The sequence below is a fragment of the Stylophora pistillata genome, chromosome 5 (genome assembly GCF_964205215.1).
Source record: "Stylophora pistillata chromosome 5, jaStyPist1.2, whole genome shotgun sequence".
Lineage (NCBI taxonomy): Eukaryota > Metazoa > Cnidaria > Anthozoa > Scleractinia > Pocilloporidae > Stylophora > Stylophora pistillata.
In genome coordinates this window covers 34,715,877-34,740,430 of record NC_142523.1, presented here as the reverse complement: position 1 = coordinate 34,740,430, position 24,554 = coordinate 34,715,877, and the positions used below count along the sequence as shown (strand labels likewise).

The 24,554-nt window shown below is 38.2% G+C and overlaps 1 protein-coding gene across 2 annotated transcripts in view; it reads right to left on the bottom strand.

Moving 5' to 3' along the window:
- Window positions 1–24,554, bottom strand: part of LOC148731629 (uncharacterized) — a 40,395-nt gene that overhangs the window by 6,709 nt on the left and 9,132 nt on the right. For both annotated transcript variants that reach the window (XM_088759350.1, XM_088759348.1), the window contains exons 5-10: window positions 15,274–15,423; window positions 4,395–4,568; window positions 3,174–3,446; window positions 1,797–2,120; window positions 909–1,178; window positions 339–620 (exon numbers count right to left, since the gene is read on the bottom strand). In XM_088759350.1, coding sequence (XP_088615476.1) covers window positions 339–620; window positions 909–1,178; window positions 1,797–2,120; window positions 3,174–3,446; window positions 4,395–4,568; window positions 15,274–15,391 — 1,441 coding nt within the window. In that variant the 5' untranslated portion in view covers window positions 15,392–15,423. The remainder of the gene's footprint in view (window positions 1–338; window positions 621–908; window positions 1,179–1,796; window positions 2,121–3,173; window positions 3,447–4,394; window positions 4,569–15,273; window positions 15,424–24,554) is intronic.

The window sequence follows — 24,554 nt, the reverse complement described above, 5'->3', positions numbered from 1 at the left end:
ACGATTATACTTAACACAGAAAGAAAACGCACCGTTTAATCAGCCGAAGCCGTTTTTCGCACATGACCAGCTTATAAAGAAACTATAAATCTCATCGAAAGGCACTGCTTTGCGTTACAACGATCGGCTTACGGAATTAACAACTATAATTATTTAAACACGATACCTTTTTCAAACAATTAAAGTCAACAATATAATTATGATATGGTTTCACCTCGCATGGCTGCAGATATGAACAGCGAAAATACTTTAAACTTGATTTGGTTAAGTAACAATCACTTTTTAGGAACTGATATAAATGCCTGACGTTCTTTACATTACCCTTCTTGGTTACTCACCCTTAACTGTCACAATTATGTTTTTATCCTTGCTTGTGACCCTCTTTGGTCCTTTAATTTGTTTCATTGTACAAATGAATGTCCCACTATCTTCAGGCTGTACAGGTCTAATATGTAGGTTGCCATTGGATAATTGAGTGAATCGTCCTTGGCTTAAGGACTTTCCTCCTTTTTGATTCCAAGATATCTGTGGTCGTGGTTCTCCATAGGCGCTGCACCTTATAGTAGCAGGTTCTCCCGCAGTCAAAGTTTGTTCTCCTAGCGTGTCCTCAGTAAATCTTGCTGTCAATATAAGTGATAAGAATCATCAACATCATAGCAGTACTGTAATATTCCTAGAAGCCACTAAGGTCAATAACTCGAACAGCACACCGTCACCCTTCGAACTCCCGCTCTTTCTCACATACACGCACACTCTCTCAGTCATCAGACCACTGTGTATAGTCCCGGATGTTCACAGGACACCACAAGTACTATTAAAAGGTCAGTAGTATACTGATCTTACCCGTCATTATCCAGCATTTTTAGCATATAACTGCATCTCTGCAAGCTGAAAAGATGTTTTCTTACCATTTATGTAGACAATGTAATATCGAACATATTCCAATCTGTAGCATTCGTATAGTCCTGCATCAGACAACTGCACCTTATCAATGAACAGTTCACCAGTTTCTTTAATCCTGATTCTTTGGGACGTAGAGTTTTCTGTTTTATTCTTCAGCTTTTCACCAGCAATGGTCCATCTTGCATAACTGGTTTCATTATTTACTGAGCATTGAAGCGTTTCACTGCTGCCAATATCAAAATAGATTTCTTCTTTTTTCAACAGTTTTTTGTTCTCTGCAAGAAATAGTTCAGTTAGAGGATGTTATAATAAAAATAATCTCATCTTAAATAACATTACAGGTAGAGAATGAAAAGACGAATATATTTACCAATACCAATGCTTAAATTGACAGATTTTTAGATTTTCCGTACATTATATTAGACCAAGTTATATTACCTCACACAAAGTCATGTCAATCGTTGTCAATTTATGTTACATCCAATTTTAAAAGTCGTGAAGCTTCTTTAAGGCCAAGGTAACCCCTTACCAAGTAATGAAATTCATAAAACAGCCATTGATACCCCTGTAAAAGTCATTTGAGCCCTAGCTTAAGTCCCTTGAGTCATTTTATTTTAGACCAAGTAAAATCACCACTAAACGTAGTCATGTTACCCTAAACCAAGTCATGTTATCCCCTGTTTGAGTCATATCTTTATCTTAAGTGTAAAATCTGCGAAAAAGATATATGCTTTTTCGCAAACCGTACTTCAGCAGGCACTCTTTAGAAAAGAGGTCATCGAATAGATCTGAATTTTTATCTGATTTTCCTTTATTCTAAAAGTTTTAAGGGTGGAAGAAAGACAACACAGGATGACAGAGTCACGATTCGAGATTTAGAATGAACTACTTACTTGGCTGACACAACGCCTGAGAACCCTTGCCATCTGATAAACATTGAGGCGGGATATTAACTTTTCCATCAATACGAGTACAAGATGCGAGTTCTGGCTCATCTCCATTGCAAGAGACATTTGACATTGCAAAAGGAATTCTCTCATCCTTTAGGTCTGAACCAATGAATTTCGCTAAAGCCTCCTCAAAGCCAAGTTGACGACAAATAACTTTGACATCGTCTAAATCCCATCCATTCCTGCAGATCTTTGTCCATTTACCCTTGTAAAATACTTCCACTCTTCCTCCATACTCCATATTTGCACCATTCAAGCGAACAGGAACTAAGGAAATTCCAAAAAAAAATTACAAATTAGGATGGAATCCACTAATTATGGGAATGAGAAACTCCTGCAACATTACGAATGGCCATAAATCAAAAGTGAATTAGTAGTTAATGCTAATTTTCTGATCGTGTTTTCTAAATTTTCAATGTTTTAAATTGTAATTTCCGTCAGGCTACAAGTTTCATTGGTTCGGAAAATAATAGTTACGACGTTGCAGTTTTCATTTGTTTACCAGTGTGGATCAAGACTTTTAGATTGGATATTGTTTAGTCTCCTTGAAGCGATACTTATGGTGAACGATACCCTTTTGCAAAGCACTAGTGTGTGTTTCTCCTTGTAAGGTTCATCAGCGCACTAACTTGAAAGCAAACCGGTTCTAATTCTTTTTTTTTTGCAGTATTTTAAAACTTTTAAAAGCATGCTTTTGTAACCTTCGTAAAAACGCTAAAACTTGAGAGTGTAGTAAGGAAATTCATAATGATAAACTATAAACTCTTAAGCATTAGTCTTCTATTATCAAGGACGTGACGTTTTGATAGGTGTAAGTGCAGTCCAGAAATTTAGAAATTTTTTATCGCACCCAAAAGAGAAAAATGGGAAAGGAAAGGGAAAGCAATTTTTTTGGGGAACTGAAATGAAGGGTTTGAAAGGATTAATCTGACTCTTCCTTTGAGAACTGTAACGTTTATGAGCCCTAAATGCATGATAGCCCAAGTTCTTGTTTCAGCAGTTATTCAATAGTTATCCTTTAAGAATCTAACTAGAACTTTAAAGAACGGTTAAATTTAACTAATTGACAGTGGTGTGAGGACTCAAGAGGCGCAGTCGAGGGAGTCCGCAACACATTGGTTGATCAGATTGCAAAATTATTGGCAGTTGTGGTAACATTTTCAATTTTTATACCTCTTGTGTATCTGAGCAATCCTCGGAGACGAAAAACTAATTTTTTCAGGCACTTTACCTCTCTGTCAATGTACTTGAAGTTTATCATGTTACCGAATTCGGAAAATGGGATCACGAAAATATTACATGTGTACAATTCATTCTTACCTTTGCAAAATTGGTGTTTCTTTGCCAGGTTTTTTTGACATGTAGTTGGAGTGGTGCAGTTGTGGTAGATGGATTTCTTCGAGGCGTTGCCTCTTTCTGCATACCATGTGTCGTTGGCATAAACACCGTTGTTATAGTAGCCCATGGCCATGCAGGTTAAATTTAAATCAGCTTCATCCCATTGACTGGTACAAAGCTTTTGCCAGCTGCTGTTCGTGTATATTTCCATTCCGACAAACGGGTTCTTCTCTGTGTTAAAACGCAGCGGAAATGCTTCAAAAAATTAAACAAAAATAAATTTAGATATTTAGTTTATTTTATTTTTGCAGAGCTAATTGTCTTATGGTAATGAAATAACATCGATAATAATGACCGTAAAAATCAAAATAATAACAGACGCCCGAGCAGCCAGCAGGACGCGTGTTATACATAGACTTCACATTGGGCCTTGCTCACCTGTAGCTAGTAATAGAGCATCAGAGCGCGGAGTCCGTAGGTCTCAGATTTCAATCCAAAAGGGGACTCAAAATTTTTCTTTGTCCTACTCTCGAGACAAGACGAAAAACAGCTCTCTCTGTTTCTATGCCGAGCTCAAAATTTACAATTTTTCTTATTCTATTTACAAAGATAATGATGTTTACCGATTAAAATTATCCAGCTGATTATGAATTCATGTCCTTAGACTTCTCCTTGTATGCCATAGGAAGCATCTAAGTATTTCAAATTTGGGGAAAACTCGTTTCTCAGTGATCAGAAATGATGACGCCATCGAGGTTGGGTTAAACGGGCATGAAAAAGTTTTGTAACAAAAATAGGAGCCTCATAAGCATCGTTGTGCTAAATACTATACTGAATAGAAGAGGAGAAGAGATTTTAGAACGAGCATACTCTATAGCTTTCAATAAATTGTAAATTAACACTTTCTGTACATGGAACAATTTTTATCTTTTTTTCTCTCGTAAAGCACATGGTGAGTTTTGCACATGTACAATTTTGATGAAATCATTAAGGATGTGTGACTTATAATGAAATCCTTACTTTTAATGATTTGTCTTTTTTTATATACTTACCTAAATTATAGTGTGTGATTTAGGTTCAAAGCAAGAATTTTCCCCGAATCCATTGTTATTTTAATTTCTATTCGTGTATTCATTTATTTTGTTTTTGTCCAAGACTTTCCCTCCACCGAAATCACATAGCACTGAGAATCTTATATGTTACCTTCATGGCAACTGGACGTGTTGCTACATTCTCTCAGCTGTGCTCTGTTCCCATCGCAGTGTTTACCCAAAAATGCTGGTTCTGGATTAGTACATTCTCTTTCCCTTGTTTGTATACCACCAACTGGCTTGGTACAGATACTCCATGAGTTCCACTCGCCCCAGCCATCATCAACTGAAAAAAAATACAATGTTGGAAATAACCGCATATGAGAAACAACCATAGACGATATATTGAGATCATTTAACAAATTGCGGTATGTACGACAGGGGCACAGTCTATATTTCGACATTTCACTATCATTACTTTGAATGCTCATGCTAATCTTTGGCTGTAGTAGTCTCATTTATTTGGTAAGGAACGATGTTGTAGAGTTTGCATATAATTCATCGAAGTATATCGAGTTTGAAAAACCTCAGTAATTTAGACTAAGCGTATTCACGGAAAAGCCGAAAACTCTGCTTTTGATTCAATCATTTTGCCAAACTCTGCTTTACACCCGTAACGGATAACTTACCTGATAGAAACGTAGTCCAGTTACTGTCCAACTACTGATTTCGTTTTCGGAGATAAAGCAAAAGCTCAGTTTTAGAAATATTCGGTCGAACGCGAAGACTTGTAACTGTAATGCGTGACGGCGTGACGCTTCTTAAAGAAGCTCAAAACTCCAATACGGAACTACGGAAACACTGTGAAATGAAATTTTTGCAAATCGCAAATATTACGACTAATTATATGTGTCGTTATTACAACTTCTACCAAGAAGCTGTTAGATGAAGTAGGTAAAAAATAAAGAATTTTTATTTTGATTGGGAAGGGGAGACAGGAGTGGGCTTGGCTATCTGACATTTGGAAGCGAGTTTAATAAGACGAAATGCCGTTAACACCTTAAACAGCGCGCGATTTGCATTTAGCCAACATGGAATACTGAACTGGCGGGCTCAAAAATTTTGAATAGAATACATTTTTCTTTAAATGACAGATACGTCTGTGGTGTGTTGAGGATGGGTTTATGACCACAGTCCATAAAAGCCGCATTTCCCAAGTGTTTCGTTCTGAACGCTGGGGCTAATGTCTTAGTTTCAGGCGATTGCTCATCGCTTAATCTCAGTATCATCCATATACTATTAGTCTATAGGAGACAGAGTCAGCTGTGGCACTGTAGTATAAACTCCAAAAATGCCTTGTCCTACGTTCACTACCAAAAGAAAGATGTATCTTAAGGGACGTAAAAAGACTAATACCAGAGCAGAGTAGAAGAGTTTTTTTTAAGAAATGTGTCAGCTAATATCACTGGTGGCCACTTCAGAGATTAAGACTGATGGCACCTACATTTCTTCAAAAACTCTTCAATTCGGCTTAAGTATGGGGTTTTTTTACGTCCCTTAATATCACTGGTGGGGATTTCAAAGTTGAGGCAAATTCTGCCTTGACTTGGCAAATGTCGGCAAAAGTCAAGGCAGAATTTGCCTCAACTTTGAAATCCCCACCAGTGATATTAAGGGACGTAAAAAAACCCCATACTTAAGCCGAATTGAAGAGTTTTTGAAGAAATGTAGGTGCCATCAGTCTTAATCTCTGAAGTGGCCACCAGTGATATTAGCTGACACATTTCTTAAAAAAAACTCTTCTACTCTGCTCTGGTCTTGGTCTTTCTACGTCCCTTAAGATACTTCTTTCTTTTGGTAGTGAACAAAGCATTTTTGGAGTTTATATTACAGTGCCACAGCTGAGTCTGTCTCCTAAAGACTAATAATATACGGATGATACTGAGAGTAAGCGATAAGCAATCGCCTAAGAATGGGACTTCAATCCCAGCGTTCAGAACGAAACACTTGAGGAATATTTTCAATTCTTTACATGGAGTGTGGTCATAAACCTCTCCTCAACACACCACAGACGTACCTGTCATGTAAAGAAAAATGTGTTCCAGTCACATCTTTGAGCCCTCCAGTTCAGTTTTCATTGTTGACTAAATGCAACTCGTGTGCTGTTTAAGGTGTTAAAGGCGTTCCTTGATATTAAACTCCCTTCCAAAAATGTCAGATAGCCAAGCCCACTCCCGTCTCCCCTTCCCAATCAAAGTAAAAGTTCCTTAGTTTTTACCTACTTCGTCTAACAGCTGCCTGGTAGAAGCTGTAATGACGACACATATAATAAGTCGCAGTATTTTGTGATTTACAAAGATTTCGTTTCACAGTTTTTTCCAAAGTTACGTGTTCCAACCTTGATCTTCTTTAAAAAGCGTCACGCCGTCACGTATTTATTTTTTAAACTGAGCTTTTACGTTAATCTCCGAAAATTAAAACATTAGTTGGACAGTAACTAGGCTATATTTCTATCAGGTAAGCTATCCGTTACGGGTGTAAAGCAGAGTTTAGCGAAATAATTTTTAATCAAAAGCAGAGTTTTCGGTTTTTCCGTAAATACGCTTAGTCTATCAACACACTGCAATATGCTAATTAGTATAAATTCTCACGAAAATATTTAGATTTTGATGGCGTTTTATGGAGCGCTCTCGAAAAAAGCCGAACCAATCATTACATTTCTTGGAAGAAGAGCACTTGGGAACTCAATAACCATAAGATGAACCCGATTGGGGAATGGCCACATATCGAAATTTCGGTTTGTAACTACAGTCGAACCTCGATTATCCGGATTCGTCGAGACCTCGGTAAATAATCCGGATAATCGACAGTCCGGATAATCGAAAATATGAATATTCATGCGATAGAAATGTAAACAAAAGTATACAGCAAAGAAAACATCATTTGAATTGTGAAATGTACACAGTCTGTATGTATTTACACTGAATAAAAACTTTCAGTTCAGGTATTTACAAAGGTCTAAAATGTTCAACCACGTTTGTTTGCTTCAGACTTTTAGCTTGATCGCATTCCGAAATCCATCATTCGTCTTAGCTGCATTAATTGCACAGGGTCAATATCTTTTTATATATCACTTATTTATTTATTTAAGGATCTGTACAAAGTACTAGTATATAAAGAATAGGACATGAGTCCCCTATTAGGTTTAAATACCAACCCAACCCTCAGAAACTAAGCGTCCTATCCCCTCTATCCCCTAAATCTGATACACTTACACAAGAAGAAGACAATAACTAGAAACTAACAGCTACAAACCGAGTGGGTATTTATCGGACGACATTTAGGACACATTATTTTAAAAGTGCGATAATTTTCGCCATCAAAGACATTTAAGAGTCTGTTATAGTAAAACTCCTTAAGCTTGCGCTTAAAGGAGCTAAGGGACTCTTACTTCCTAGAATCAACTGGGATATTGTTCTACGTCGAGTATTTTTCGAAACATTGTGCTGCCTCTTTAGTCGATACTAGTTTCTCGTCTTCGCCCTCATCTTCCTCATCGCTACATACACTTTCGCTTTCCGTCAAATCTCCGACAACGGTGGCTAAAATCTCTTCATCAGACATTTGCAGTGAATTCGGGAACTCGTTTTCCAGCTGATTAAGCTAGTCTTTCACATCGCGAGCATTAGGCATTTCCTAATTGTCAAGTTGCTCTACATGTTCCAACATTTCGGCCATGGACTCAGCAATATTATCCTCTCTGAATTCGGGCTGTGAATTTGACTCGATATTGAAAAGCGCACAGGATAATACGCTGTTTCAACAGTCTTTTGAAAGGATTATCGGGCTTTTTGCGACTTTGAGTTTTCACGATCACAACTAATTAATATTCATGAGAAAATTGGAACCAGAGAGAAAAGTCCGGATAATCGAATAGTCCGGATAATCGAGGTCCGGATAATCGAGGTCCGGATAATCGAGGTCCGGATAATCGAGGTCCGATAATTGAGGTTCGACTGTAGACGATAAATCTGTGTTTACTCAGGCTATTGTCAAATCACCACTAAAGATTGTGTTTTTCGTCGGGAGAAGTACAGTATAACCTACAACCAAAAAACAGGCATCGATAAAGTGCCTAATACTTCTACTTTTGACATGGATTATTAATTTTCGATGCTATGTATTCCACCAACGACGCGAGGATATTCTTGCGAATGCTTATTTTGGCTAATTTAAACAGCTATTTTTGGCCATGTAGAGCGCGATTTCGATTTTCTCAAATATTTCCGAAATTCCAAGTTACTTTGAAAATTAAGACTCGAAACCATTGAAAACTTGTTAATAGTTACCTAAAAATTGAAAATGGAGGTAGATTTCATTTTTGACCGTGGCCGCGATTTCATCGATATTTTTGTACATTTCCTTTTAACAACTAGTAATACTCTACAAATAGTCTACAAGCAGTTCCTAAGCGACATGTGATCGTTTCAACTAGATGGGTTTCTTTGATTCTTTAACTCTGAGCAAAATATCAGACTGCCCGTCATTTAGTGATTTGAAAACCCTCACCGGCTACCGATCATTTCGCCGCAGCGAGAGAAAGAATAGGCCCGCAACGCGTAGGTGTGTGGCTTAGGAAATTTAGCTGGTTTTTCGTGTGTGGTGTCTTATTAAGTTTCTATTAGAAGAGCTAATATCTGATTGCAGTTAGATAGTTTTTAATATTGTTCCTGTTCATAGATAAAATGTTCATTTTCAAGATGAAAACATCGCCTCCAGGTTGTTTTGGGCCTGCCCACCTCCTCTTACCGTCTGGTGACTATGTGAGGGCTATTACGCAGTGGTGGTCTTGCAGCATCTCCAAGACATGTCCAAGAAACTTCCACCTCTCTTCGCTGACTTCTATGCTCATCGGCGCGGATCCGGTTTCTTTTGGTAATTCATCCTTTGAAATGATGTACGGCCAAAATATACCTTGAATTCTCTTCAGGCACTGGTACTGAAAGGAATCAAGTTTCTCATAATCTTTAGCATTTGTCTTCCATGTTTCACTTCCCTAAAAAAGGAACGGTTTCACGAGGGTGTTGAATAGCTTAATCTTGGTCTTTTTACTATATTGCTTGGAGCTCCACACTTTTCTCAACTTCCTGAATGCTGTCTTGGCCTTACAAAGTCCGCTCTCTATGTCCTTATCTGCTCCCCCATCCGCACTTACACATGCTCCAAGATAAGTGAAGTCGTTTGTTTCCTGGAGGTCTTGACCGCTTTGGAATTTGATCGAGTTGTTGTTCTTGCAATTAATTTTCAGTATGCGTGTAGTAGTAGTAGTAGTAGTAGTAGTAGTAGTAGTAGTCTTTATTTCCTCACAAGATAAAAAATATATATCTTATGTTACAATATTTGAGTAAAAAGTATATATATCTAAATTATAAGCTCACATAGCTGTTTTCGATTTGCTAATGTTGAGTCCCACTTTCTCAGCTGCTTCTGTCAGCTTATCTGTCTTCTTTTGCATCTGTCCGTGATTGGTTGAGACCAGAGCGATATCATTCGCGTAGTCTAGGTCTTCTAGCTGACTGGTGAATTTCCATCTGATGCCTGTCTTGGCTAGATTGGTTGTCTCTTGCATTATTCAGTCGATGGCGAGGAGGAATTGGAAGCCTGATATTACAAAACCTTGCTTGACGCCCGTTTTTACTTGGAACCATTCGGATGCTTGACCTCCATCAAGGACTGCAGATTTGGAATCTTGGTAAAGGAGTTGGATTATTCTGATGAGTTTACTCGGTATTCCATACAGCTTCATAATATCCCAAAGGCTGTCCCATGTAACGAATCAAATGCTTTCTCGAGGTCGATGAAGTTCAGGATCAGGGAAGCTTGCCATTCATGTGTCTGTTCGATAATGTTGTCTAATATGAATATCTGTTCGGTGGTACTTCGTCCCTGGCGAAATCCAGCTTGGTCTTGACGTAGTTTCGCGTCTCTTCCTGGCTTCATGCGCTCCGCGAGAATTTTGCCTAGGACTTTGTTCCCAATAATGAGTAAGGTTATACCTCGCCAGTTAGTTCAGTCCCTTAGGTTTCCTTTCTTGGGTAGCTTGATGATTAACCCTTTTAACCATTCTAAGGAGGCTCGTTCTCCTTCCCATATCAATTGAATTATTCCATGTAGCTTTTGGTTGGATATTTCCAGGTCTGCTATGAGAAGCTCTGCTACTATGTTGTCGACGCCGCCTGCTTTTCCGTTCTTTAGTGATCTAATTCCTTGCCTAACTTCGACTTTGCTAATGGGCTCTGTATTGATTTCTTCTATTTCTGGGATATCTGCGTCAATCATCAATGAGTTTGCTGGGGCTTTGCGGTTCACGATCTCTTCAAAGTATTCTTTTCAGCGGGTTAATCTGGCTGAGTCTTCGGTAATGGTTTTCCCCTCTTTGTCGTTAATGGCGGTGGAGTTGCGTGGCTTTTCATTGCAGATAGATTTAGTTATCTCGTATAAGGTTTTCATGTTCCCCATGTCCGTTGCTTTTTGTGCATCATCCATTCGGTCGCTGAGCCATTTCCGTCTGTCTCCTTTGAGGTTCCTCTTAACTTGTTTGTCTTTAATGTTATATTTTGCCCGGAGTTGATTTTGGATCCTCTTTGACTTTGCGTTTTCCATTTGGATCTTTAGGTGTTTTCTCTCTTCGATCGTTGACCAAGAAGCTTGATTGATCCATGGTTTGCTTTTTTCTTTTTCTTACCTAGCATTTTTTCTGCCGTGTTGTTATAAGCTTCGAGACTTGTAAAAGGGCTCAAAAATCTTCAAACTTTCTCTTGTCACCACTGAACGCCGGAACTGTTAACGGCTTTAAATATCGGTTTCGGTCTTCGTGGCTGCCGTGAATTTTGGACGCGCCGACTTTGATTACATTTTGACTCTCTTCGATCATTCTTTGTACATCTCTTTCGATCGTTTCAGACTCTTCAAATGCTTCTTTTTCTGCAGCTTCCTCTTCGACTTCCACATAGAACGCGATCAGTTCCTCTAACATCTCATGTGCGTCCTCTAGGGCTGCCCACAGCTGTTCAATCACAATTTCCATGTCCGTTATCTCTGAATCTTTTAAGCATAGTTTTTCCAACTATGTCTGACTTTTGTCAATTTTGTCTTTGCCTTGCCTTTTCTTTTCTTGGTCTCTATCAACAGAACGTCCTTTTGCTTCTGTCTGTCGACTCCAGTTGGTCGAGTTTTGAGGTTTTTTCTCAGTAAACTTTAATAGCTTCGCCATTCTCGGATTCGGTAGCCATAGCACTCAACTCCAAACCTCAACTCGCAACCGAAACCTCAAAAAATATAATAGCTCACACCCTTGCTCTCATCGTGGTCGCCAAATACGTTCGGAAACGAAACGGAAATTAAACAAACGCGTTTATTGGTAACACAGCCTGGTAACTCACGGTAAACACCAACCACCGCCAAACAAATTGCCACTAGAAAACTCAAAACTTTCAACTCCTCTCTAAGAATCTTACACGCGTCAAAAATGAAAGGTCTTCGTGATTTGCTAACAACATTTTAACTTAAAATTTGGAAAGCATGCGCGTGTAAGTCGCGTGCGCACAGGTGCGGTAACGTCTTCTTAACATAAAGGGAATGCGTTGACAGTCAAGTGAAAGACTTCAACGGTTTTCAACTTGAACATGACGAGGGAAATAAACCCTTGGGCATATGCAAAACTCACCTGAATCTGTCTTGGTTAAAAGAGCCCACGCCCACGAAGATAGAGCTTTATAATCAACATTGCTGTTTTCTGCCACACATCCATATTGGCCAAAAATCTAGTTATTCACTCTCGTAATTAAGAGCTGACTTTGCATGCTGTTTCCGTCCAGCGATTTTTCAATGACCTTCAAACTTGAACTGGATTGTATAGAAATTAAATCGCGGCTCGTGAACCATAAGATGGTTGGTTTAAAAGGACTACCTTCTGCGGTGCAGTTGAAAGTTACATTTGCCCCTATATCAACACGTTGGTGCTACGGAGCGTCTGTTAATCTTACCGTAGTGACAAAAAAGGGAAAAAGTATTATGGAATAAATATCTCTAGTGGGAATAGGATACTAGCGGTAAAAGAAAATAATATTCAAGTATTATTTGGAGTTTCGTGTTTAAGCACTAAACAACTTGAAAATATTAATTTTCCGCTGACCTAAATCTTGAAGTATAATTAACAATTATTCCACGAGCGCGCGCTGGATATGAGATGATAGATAGCCAACGAGGCGCGTAGCGCCTCGTTGGCTATAATCATCTCATATCCAACAAGAGCGAGTGGAATAATTGTTTTATTAAAAACGTTAAATTAAGTATAAAATTTTATTAAATTTTTAGCTCCCTTTTAATATTAAGCTGACACGTACGATGGCCATATTTGTAGATTATGGTATATTGGCTGATATACCATAATGGCTAAGCCAATAAAAAGTCTTGAATTGCATTATCCAATGATCTAGTTTTTAATAATTATATTTATAACATAGCACGCGCGCTGGTCCTATCTAATTCCTATTGTGTCAACATGAACAAAATCCTTATGTACGCACTGCCGTGCTCAATAAAATGTCGTGTGCAGTTTCAAAATAGCTGCAAAATTTCCGTCGTGTGAGTTCCTCAAGTTAAAGTTTTGGAAAGCGATAATAGTAAATCGAAGGCCAACCAAACTTTTCTTTGGTTTCGACCTTATCAGGACCTTATTATTTCGACCTTACCTTTCCGATATTATCAGCCACGACTTTGGTTATTTGGTCCAAGACATTTAATTGCTACTCAGAGTTTCATGCTCCGTCAGAAAAATCATCAGGCAACTGCCTGAAAAGCGGTTACATTCAAAGTCATTTGCAAAGAAAAGGTTACATTCAAAGTTTTGAAAAAACGTGTGGCGCGCTAATAATGTGATGACATTTTTAGCAGAAATTTCCCAGAGTGTCTACAGGACGATGCTAATCCATTTCGGTTGTTTAAGGTTGACATTTCAGGCTTACACAAAGTAAAATACTTCTCCCACAAACACAGATTACAATTCTTGGTGACGTTTGAGTAAGATCTTTCCCGTTTTACTTTGCGCCATTTAATGTTGTACTCAATGTTTCGGTCTTTCAGGTTCCAAATATGCTTACTAAGCTCAGTTGCATTTCTATAACGTTCATTACGGAATGAGTAAATGTGGTTTCGATATCTTAATTTGAATGGAGTATCACAAAGTCCGATATACGTTTCCCTTGTTGTCTGTGTGGTTACTTCAGCTTGGTAAATTATGTTCTCACGCTGCAATTACCATCCATAGGGCACGTGTCCGGTTTACGGCAGTTACAGTTTTTGTTATCTCCTTCAGCGACTGTAGATTTTCTTATTTCGACTTTGTTGTGGCTGGAGATAATTGATTTAACGTTATTCATGCAGCTGCAGCTTAATTTGACAGTGTTCCGAATGAAAATTTGTACCAAAAACGTGTACCAAGAAGCCCTTAATAAAAGCGGCTACCGTTATAAACTAACGTATAACGTGTCAATCAGCCGGACATCAAGCCCGCGGAGGAACAGACGAAGGAACATTCTATGGTACAACCCGCCGTATAGCAGAAACGTTGAAACAAATGTTGGAAAATGTTTTCTTTCTCTCATCGACCAGCACTTCCCCAAATCTAATCCACTACATAAAATTTTCAATCGGAACACTGTTAAATTAAGGTATATATATATATATATATATATATATTTTTTTTTTTCAAGAGTTTATTAACTGTTATATCTTCTCAATACTGAATACATATATCTAATTAATATACAGCCGGCAGCGCCCGTGAGCAATATGATTGGATTCTGTAATCATTGCATACGAATTCATTTAGAAACGAGAATTAAAAGAACGCAACCGATTTGAGCAAACACATCTGATCGCTGAAGGATACCAAAACAGAATTTGCCGTGACCTGGAAAATAATGGCTCATGCCAGACCCTATTCAAATGAGGCGCAATCTGCGCTTTTTGAGGAAATTCTTCATCATATGCAAACAAGGCGCCAGCACAATAAACAAAAGGAACAAATTGGCGACTACATGTCGACATACAAGCAAGAAATTGATAAAGCATGCTTTAACCATCAACTTATGAAGAGTACCCTAGTTGGTCAGTGTTTCCTGCACCTGATGAGAGAGGACCAGGAGGCCCTTTCAAAACAGTTCTGTAGTGTAATGTTATAAATTCCCCTTTACTATTCAATTAAATATATAGCTCCAGGAATGTCGAGCACTCTGCGACTCAAAGATAAGGTTTTTCCATATATTGCATCTATCATTTTTATAATCAATCAAATGTTTTTGCTCGCGCACTATTGTTCTAAACGGATCACGTGACCGGACATGCCCTAACTAAAACTGGGGAATATCCCCTAATTTCCACCACTACGCCATCTAAACGATAGAAGTGTTAATTTAAAATCTAATTCAAGATAAAGAAGCATTTTTGCTGTTGTTGCAGAAGAAGGGAAGGGATTTTTTGTTGATAAAGTTGTACCAGAGCGCAATGAAAAATCCTCATCCAACGCAGCAAACAGTAAAGTGTTCGTGACCATGTCATTTTCACGCGCGTTGCAAAAATATCTGAAGGATAATAAACACAATAGTTTTCAACTCGCGCGTAAACATAGTTGTATAATTGTCTTTGGACATAATCTGTTCCTCGAAGCTCACATTCACTGTTTGCATCTTAGAACAGATAACGTAGAACAGATAGCTTTCTGGTGGATCAATATCATAACAACTTCGGGATACCTACACGCATTGTTTGGTGTAAGTATAAAATGGTATGTAAAGATGATCTTAACTCAGTTATTCCTGCACCGATTACCATATTTTCGGGGGCAAATCCCGCGCGTGTTGGCCAGCGGTGAGTAGCCAATCAGAGTGTATTTTCAACGTTATCCATTGTTTAAGTACATGCCATATATTTGTGAAAGAAGAAATATTGACATATACAGGCTATTCCCACGTGAACGTTTCATTACTTACTTTCTATACTGGGATCGCACGTTTCCATCTGGACGATTGGAAGAATCCATAGAGTGCCAGTAAGAGTTAATAGTACCGCACACGTTGTCCTTTCTCGATGCCAAAAGTTACCTGTCATCCTGATACGTTGACAAATTTGTATTTTGATATCTGCAGAATGAATTGATTATTAAGAATAAGTACTTTTCGCGGTAGGTCGAACTGAGAGTATCATTACTTTATTTTACCTGCATTTACAGGTCACTCAGGTAGTTAAAGAAGGGGAAATTGAAAAGACAAGCGAAAAATTTTGCACTTTTGCACACAATTGGCAAAATAATTTGAGTGCACGCGAGGAAACAAATGCGTTTTGTTGTGGTCGTGATGCAAACAACTGTCGCATTGTAAAGTAAGTTTTGAGGACGAAAATGATTCGCTTTACAATAAAGTAGTGTACTGCAGTAAATGGTTCACAAAGTTCAAAAAAGTTCACAAAGTAGTGTACAACCAAAGGAAAATAATAGGACAACTTTCGTATTTATAATATCGCCAAGAAAACGCTTTGGTTTTTATTTTTATGGCTGCTATGTTACCAAGTGCCGATTAATTACAACTATAGGCCTTTCCTGAATTTAATTATTGTAGTGATGATTTTTTATCGAGTCTCGAACCTCGCGTTTCCTTAACCGGTGTTTGAACTTTCTAGGCATAAATAGTTTTGTTCCTTCTGTGGCTTTTATTCAAACTTCCAGGAAAGGAGATCACCAAAGGTGAATCTCAAGAATCAAAATTATGTGGGTGATTGCAGTTGCCTCAACTGGCCTTGACTCCTAATTGAGAAACTAAAGACAACCGCTGCCGATTTAAAAAATTCATTTATCATCGATGACAACAGTCTTATCCAAGGATTTTAGCCTTGACTATTAAACCAAAAGATACTGCTTAGTTTAAAAGTAAGCCTTAAAATCTCAGATTAACATAGGATTGAATACATCGTGACACGGTTTGCTTGAAAACGTCGATCTGAATACTATTCACCGAGCAAGGTTTTGAAATTTAGCAAGAGGCATAAGTCACGATATATAGTTCTCTCCAGTTTTTTATTATTATTATTATTATTATTATTATTATTATTATTATTATTATCAAATGTTAAGGATATGTATGCAGCATCTGATGCGTTCGTTGATGATTCACCGAACGTATATTCACCTGGAAACAAATAGAACCTGGTGAATTCAATGAGCTCCTGGTGCGTTAAAGAAATATGAAAAAGGTTCATTTACCGAGAACCAGATATAGGACAAGGTTTAAGAATGTCTGTCAGACGTGAGAAAACCCGGCAGAAATTCAAATTTTAAGGTTCCCTAGTCCAGACATTCAGATCGAAAGAACTGAATTAAAGCGCGACTCAAAACAGGAGCGAAAGTCGTTAAAAGTGTAAATCGTTGTCTGAGTTGTGTCGTCTGCAAGGGTCTTACCTGAAGACGGCGGTAAACTTCAGTGTGGTTAGACGTTAGACGAGATAATGACTTTATTGGATAACGCAATTACTAATAGAACCAGTAGTTCCCATTGTAGTCCATCTTATTTATGTTTGTTAGTCTTAGATGCTAAAAACTTGAATTGACCTCTCTAGTTTTCCTATCATGTTCGGGCTTCCGTTTGACGGCCAATGAGAAACGCATTAGGAGTTAAAATGATAATTTTTTTTCTACGCGGTGAGAAAGTATTTTAAAGGTAGTTCATCGTTCACCAGAAAAGATATTTATTTTCTTGGAAATAGGCCACCATCCTACCATATTTTCCATTTCATTTTTTTCCTTTTCAAAGAGTGCGTTTTATATGACATTTTGAATTCAGTGGATAGATATGATGACAATCTTCAGAATAGCATACTGCAAATTACAAATATAAGTGATACAAGGAAGAATTTATTTCTTTTTTAGCCGTGAGCAAATTATTGTAAAAAAAAATCGTAGCCTTGTCATGTAGGGTTACAAGTCTCGTCTCTAAAACTACAAATCATTCCAAGGAAAGCGATCAAAACTACGCTAATAATGAGGTGGCGGAGAACAAAGCAGGAATAGTTACATTTCAGTTTTTGCTTTAATTCAAACAACTGATACACTTCCCTTGAAGAAGAAACTTAACACTTCAAAGCCAAGGTCGTCTTGTAATTTGGATTAACATGTTTTACATAAAGGTTTTTCTCTGAGAACCATTTTCCATTTACTTTTTAATGAGCCCGTGAGAAAGGTTGAAATCCTTGGAACAGAGGTGTTAGCTCCATTCACGACTCTGAATAGTGTAGATTAAGAAAACAATTACAAATTCAATTTTGCGAAAGTTCGAGTCGTCTGGATATGACTATAGTTGTCAAGTAAACAAAAAAGCAATGCAGCTAACGTTGGTCCACCAAAAATATACCGGCTATGATCTCACTCGATTACGCATCACAAATAAGCCATAACTTGATAAATCACATGCTATTGTATCAGAAAATATTGTTGATCATAAACTGCTCCGCAAACCCTATGTAGAAATTATTCTTTTCCATTCAGGTCTTTGTTTTCGAAAGCAACATTTTCATTATGTTTAATGTATATTCATCTAATGTATTTAAATATTCTTTTATTTTACTCAACCTTATTTCCTTATTTTTGGCAGAGAGAAGAAAAAGATATCATCACTTGAAAAGAAATTGCGTACAAATGCATACACCATCCCACGATGAGCTGAGCCACCAATTGGAAGGCAATGAAATTAAACGTAATTGCCACAAAAAGTCAGAAAGTAAATTATACTGGATTAAAAATAAACCATCATACGAAGGAACATTTTATATCTTGAAAAGAATACGACTCAGCAGATGTTGGATGAGGAAAATAAAGGTTAGAGCGACAAGTTCCTGATAAACCAAAAGTTGGACAAGACTAAAATAATATATTCACCTGTTTCTCTTCAAATTTTAAAAGCTCATCTATCGTCAATTCATTAATTGGTTCCTGATGAATTAAGTGTAAAAGGAAGACTAGCGCTAAAAAACGAATTTTTTGTGCGTGAGGAACTGCTTTCGTGGAAGAAAATCATAAACAAATGGGCCAGCTGTGTTTCTCCAAAAATTGTTTTGGATATCACGACTCGGTTTCCCCTTTCATTGTATGACAGTGATGCTTCCACAGCTCAAAAATCGACATCGTAAAAATAAGCACGTTTGTAACCTCCATTATTTCCTTTCTTTATATGTTAGTGTGAATAATGTACTATCTTCTTCTTTGTACGTCCATTTTACTTTGCTGTATGGACAATATTTATCATTTGGACATATTGCCGCTGCCGGAGTTGCTTTTGTTGTTGTTGTTGTTGTTTTTTTTTTTGTCATTAGTTCGTTCAAATATCGACTTCATGGCTGTTGTTATTACGGTACTCCTGATGCATAAGATGCTTCTGCTGTGTTAGCGTACAAAAAAAAGTATCTTATAAGTAGAGATGCATTATTGGTAATTAAAAATAAAGATAGTGTGTGCTGAAACCGACCATGTGCATTCTCTACACTCTTACTTTAATCCCAGATAATTCGACTTGGTGGCAATGGGAGGTTATCTGGGACGTTAAAACGAAAAGTACTCAAAAAATTGAAAATTTTTACCTCCACGAGTCGTTTCGTCTCAGATCAAATGAAATTTATTTCATTACAAGCTTCATATTAAGCCTGCGACAGTTTGATAGAGAGTGGGTGTTTTCTATTATTTCCTGCTTAAGATTCGATTGACTCTTCGAAAAATCACTTTTATCACAAATTAAACTCATGACTCCATTATTTTTCATACAAGCCGATCAAGTGGTGAGAAATAAAATAATTAGTTCAGCGTCCTTAGACTGTTTTAACCGATGGTTACCAAAATATGTTTCCTTTATAAACTCTTGAAAATTTCGCATTTCGAACAGTTAAACGGAAAGAGGGGCACACCAATGGAAAAAGAACAACTCAGAATCGAAATAAAATGGATGATGATCATCCGCTAGAATTAATCATACACAGCGCGCCATCAACAATATAACAACTGAACTATACAACGATGAAGCATGTTTGGTGATCCGCACGATACCAGAACAAAAAAAAAAAAAGCAATAATACCTTCTCAATTTGTCCCTCTTCCAATAAATCGATTCTTTCCAAGTAAATTGCAGAATCGCAAAACACGTAACTTCGTTCCGCAATGACAAGAACAACAAAGAGGAAGGAGATGACAAGTATTATACATAAAAATATATGTATATATGCACGATCCTTCGCAGTAAAGCACTATTTGAGCAATAGTGAAAATCAGACCTGAAAAAAATTTCAGGCCTGTACGGGATTCGAACCACTGACCTCTGCGATACTAGTGCAGCGCTCTACCAATTGAGCTAACAAGCCAACTGGGAGCAGGCCATCAAATTAATTCGACATAAACCCGTAGATGATAAATCAAACAACAACAAACATATGAAAAATATGTATGGACTACGGTTATGAAACGTATATATGCACAATCCTTCGCAGTAAAGCACTATTTGAGCAAGGTCTGATTTTCACTATTGCTCAAATAGTGCTTTACTGCGAAGGATCGGGCATATATACGTTTAAACAACAACAAACATATGAAACATATGTATGAACTGCGGTATTATACTCGTGGTGTTAAGGAAAAACAATTTTCTTTTTCTCGCTATAGAGCTTGAGACTCACCATCCTTTTTGTCTTATTAACCGACACGAGGCTTTCGACATTACGGACTTAAGCCGTTTGCTAGATGCGCTTTACTTATGAACCTAGTTAAGGCGTAGCTCATCGTAGAGTCACAATGAATTGGTGGTAGTTAACCTGTTCCAGGGTTCAGTTACTTATGTGAAGCGCAGTAGCAAACGGTGCGAGAGTAGTGCAGGTGTACAAAAAAATGAGGAAGATCTGGGTCAGGTCGTGCAAGCGACTAGACCCAAACCTTCCTCGTTCTTGCTCTTACAAAGTTATTCACCGTTTACTATTTCGCTCCGGTTAACTAACTAAATGTTTGGAACAAGTTAAGCGATGGAGACTCGGAGCGTGGAATTTGTGGATCTGAGATACGTTTCTTCATTGGAGCTCAGAATATTTTCTTTATCCAGGATTGTGACATAATAGAAATATCTTTTTTTAATTCGATTTTTTCTCTAACTTGTTTTTCACAAGATTCAAATTACACCCTGAAGCACATGTATATGACTCCTGACAGATTAATAAAAAGTGCTGTTAGTCTAACTCATATAACACGATAAGTTATAGATCACTTTTATAAATGGCTGCCGTACAAATATTACTTTTGTTTAAATTCAAATTAGCCCTTCTGGCCCCGCCTGAGATAATGTATTGTTTTGAATTTTGCACTGGAGAACGAGGCCAGTAGGGCTAGTTTAAATTCAAACAAAAGAATATTAATCCTGCAGCCATTTATGAAAGTGGTCTATTTCCCTTCTATTTCAAGCATCAATTACTCCACAACGCTTTCCCCTTCTTTTAGCTTTACAGTTACACTAGCCGGCGGCATTCCGACTGAATTTACCTTCAACGGCCGCTTAGAGATTGGACACGACTGCCAAGGGAAGGACGATTTCAAACTAGAGGGGCGTTGTTTCTCTGGGGAAGCCCTAGTAGGAATTAGCGCAAACCCAGCAGGCCAGTACATTTACGGTGAATTATCTCCTATAACAATTGGGAAAATATTACAAATGCTTGGATCTAAACTGCAGCTACCTCCACCTGTTTCAGAAAGCGGTTTTCCTAAAGGTTTAATCGTAAGTATGAAATTGCAACTTTGAGGCAGTTTTTTTAACCCCACGAATCAGAATTGTCTCTCTACACCCAAATATCAGTATCCATATTCACCATAATGTTCGCAATACATTTCCTAAGGTGCTGAAAAGGAGAGTTTATTTATCTATTTATTTATTTATAGACTCGTACAATGTACAGATGAGAGAACAATTCTAAGGTTTCACCCACGTGACCAATAGCTTAGCAAGGGTTACTATCCGCCATCTTGGTGTCTCTCAAGCGTAAACAAACCGTATCTAACGAAGAGTTCATGTGAGAAAGAAGGGATGGTTTTATGCATTGTTGTTGGCTGTTCGAGCAAAAGTGGAAAGCATAAAAGCTAAGGATTTTTTCGTGTAATAATTTAATAATTTTATTATTTCTATAGCGCAAAATTCATTAGATATATGATCTAATGCGCGATTCTTAAGATCATTACAAATCAAGGGGAAGGAAAGGAGGAAGTACTAGTTCTTGTATGGTTCGAGGCTTGCAGCTGTTGTAGATCCTCGATTTTTTGGTCGAGCTTTTCTTTGAGCTTCTTAGCCGATGAGAAATCGATGTCTTTAGCCCTCGCATACGGCACTTCATTGACATCTGTTGGCAAATCCGTGAGCATTTTACCTGAGTGCAAGCGAGCTTGGGGTATCACGAAAACTCACACCCCGAAAACTCAGACCTCAGACCTCAGACCTTGAAAACTCAGACCCCTCGAAAATCCAAGAGATAAACTCAACTCATGATCACTCCTGATAATGCCGCGTGTATTTTGACTTTTTGGGTCTTGATCCAACTGAAGCAGCAAAAACAAGACCGCAAGTTGAACGTCTCGCAAAATCGTCCGATGGTTGAGTATTAAAACACTTTAGAGTGAGACAAGATTTCATTTAGCTTAGTTTTCCTCCATTTTTCCCGTTAATTTTGGGCTTTTCATTCACAGTTAACTGGATCAAATGCGCTCGCTCCAACACCAAAGTATTAAAATGTGGAGGGATTTTGACGAGCCCAAAGGGACTTTTGTTTACTTTTTTTTACTTCGTCGCACAGATCCTTGTTGTCGCTCTGTTAAAATTCTTAAATATTTCGCGATAATGATGGATACAAACAGAAACTCGGCCCACCAGTCCCAAAACGAAGACAATTTTGCGACCCTTGGGCTAGAGTTCATAAATGAGGCAGAAAGAGAAAAACAACGGGAAAGAAGACTCGGCATCAGCGCCGTCACGACTCGTTTCACTGAAGAATCACTCTTGATATTGTTGTCCGTCTTTCGCGTCGGATTTGTTGCATTATTCCACCGGTTATGTTATAAAACAATTGTTTCGTGCTATGCACTATCGAATTATGGAGCACTTCGGAAGTTTGGAGAACACTTCGATGAGTCTGAGTTTTCGGGGTCTGAGTTTTTGTGACACCGAGCGAGCTTGCCATGAATTCGAGTAGTTGCCTCTGTAAATAAAATAAAACACTCGCTATATGTGAGCATGACTCAGCCAGTCCAGCTTTGCATCCCAAGCAATGGGCTAACAAAATAGTCCCATCGTTTTCGGAAATGACCAAAATGTTCACTAAAGGATCATTCATATGCTGTGAATGCCAAACTCGTGCTCTCATGACATACTTGCCGGCGATTACTTTGCCTACAACTGAGGTTAAAAATCCCGACACCATTTGATTAAACGCCTCTAGACTCTTGAACGCGTTGAACTGCTTCTTGGTGTAGAAGCTGGTCTCAAGAACGAGGTAACTCAGCAAGTCCGACACTTCCGACTGAACTTCTCGGCTGGTATGCCTGCGGAGTCAACCCCGATGACCGAGATCTTTTGCAAACATCTTTCCCTCCAACTCTCTAAGTTTTTGGCATACTCAGAGAGCACTGGGATACCTTAAGATGAATGCCAGGTACTTTTATCGCTTTTGTCTTTCTGGATATTCATGTAGTTGCCGAAATAATACGGCGATAAGAGAGAGGGCTTCTCTATAGAAATCGACTAATTATTCATAAATTTGACACCCGAGGGACACCAACATGGCGGACACTAACTTCAGCCAAGCTTGTGACGTCACCTGAAACCCAAGAATAAGACAGTGATCCCCTACTGGGTTCACCCAACTAAAAATCAAAAGCTTCTTCGGCCAATGATCATTTCCATTAGTTCTTGTAACCTTAAAGTTGATTTATGGGGTCATATTGTAACCAAAAAACAAAAACAAAAAATACATGCCAGTCGTATGCCAGTAATATGCCAGAGATATCCACAATGAGGACTCTCATTTGCGTCTAGCCCTAACTTAATTAGCCCGAACTGCCAAGCACCCTTTTTTTTTTTTTTTTTTTTTTATGTATTGGCTGGTTCTCCTATTTTGTCAATAGATCTTCATGTTTGTCTCTTTGCGTGTTGCGCGTTTTAATGTTTGTATGCTTGTTCGTTTGTTTTACCATTTTTTGTTCGTTGCCTTCGATTTATAATAAATAAGCCCTGGGTTTGCATATTTAACAAATGGTAAACACCACAGCGTACACTATTGAGTTATGGATGCACACGGGAGGTTGCTAAGCACGAAAGAAGCGTAAGAGTCGCTCGAGGCGATAGCCGAGAGCGACTCTAGCTTCTTGAGTGCTTAGCAAACCTCCCAAGTGCATCCATAACTCAATAGTGTACGCTGTGGTGTTTACCATTTGTTTTATAACATAACATCGATGCATTGTAGCTAAAGAGTTCCCTTTCATTTGACAAATCTTACGCGACCAGAAAAAACAAGCGCGCGCGGAAAAATAGTCTTTGCATTTGCTCACGTCAGCAGCATACACCCATGGGCAAATGGGGGACGCTAAATTGACCAATCAGAGCGCGCGCTTTACTTTGCTTATGTTATAATAATTATTGGTCAACATAAAATGGGTTTCTGCGGAACCGTAATTCCTTTCTGAAAATGATAAAATTCTTGCAAAAGTTTTCGCACAAAACCTAATGAATCACATGTGTTTTAGTAAAACCATTTTGTACACGTTTATCTGTCAGATTTCTGCAGCATGGAAAGATCAGAAAGTTCCCTACGCTGGGTCAGTAAAGGCGATAAAGAAAGGGGTTTTCATCAAGGGCACCATCAATATTCTGGGATTCGCGCCGGCTGTCGAAATATTACTCAGTGACGAGGTAATTTACTCGTAATGAAAGTTAATGAGACTTATTTCTGATCTCGTCAAGAGCGCTCTCTTCCCCATGCCACCAACGTGGTGGAGGAGAGAAAGCACATTGGTTGACGAGACCAGGCAACGGCTGTAACCCTAAATCTTCTAGAAGTGATCACAATCAATTTCTCCTTGCCTTTTCAATGCATTACCCATTCAAGAGGTAATGGGAATAAACAGCTCTATCAGTTAAGAGTTGTTATGCTGATATGACAACACAGTCTCGCAAGTAGTTTATTAAGAGTTGTTATGCTGATATAACAATACAGTCTC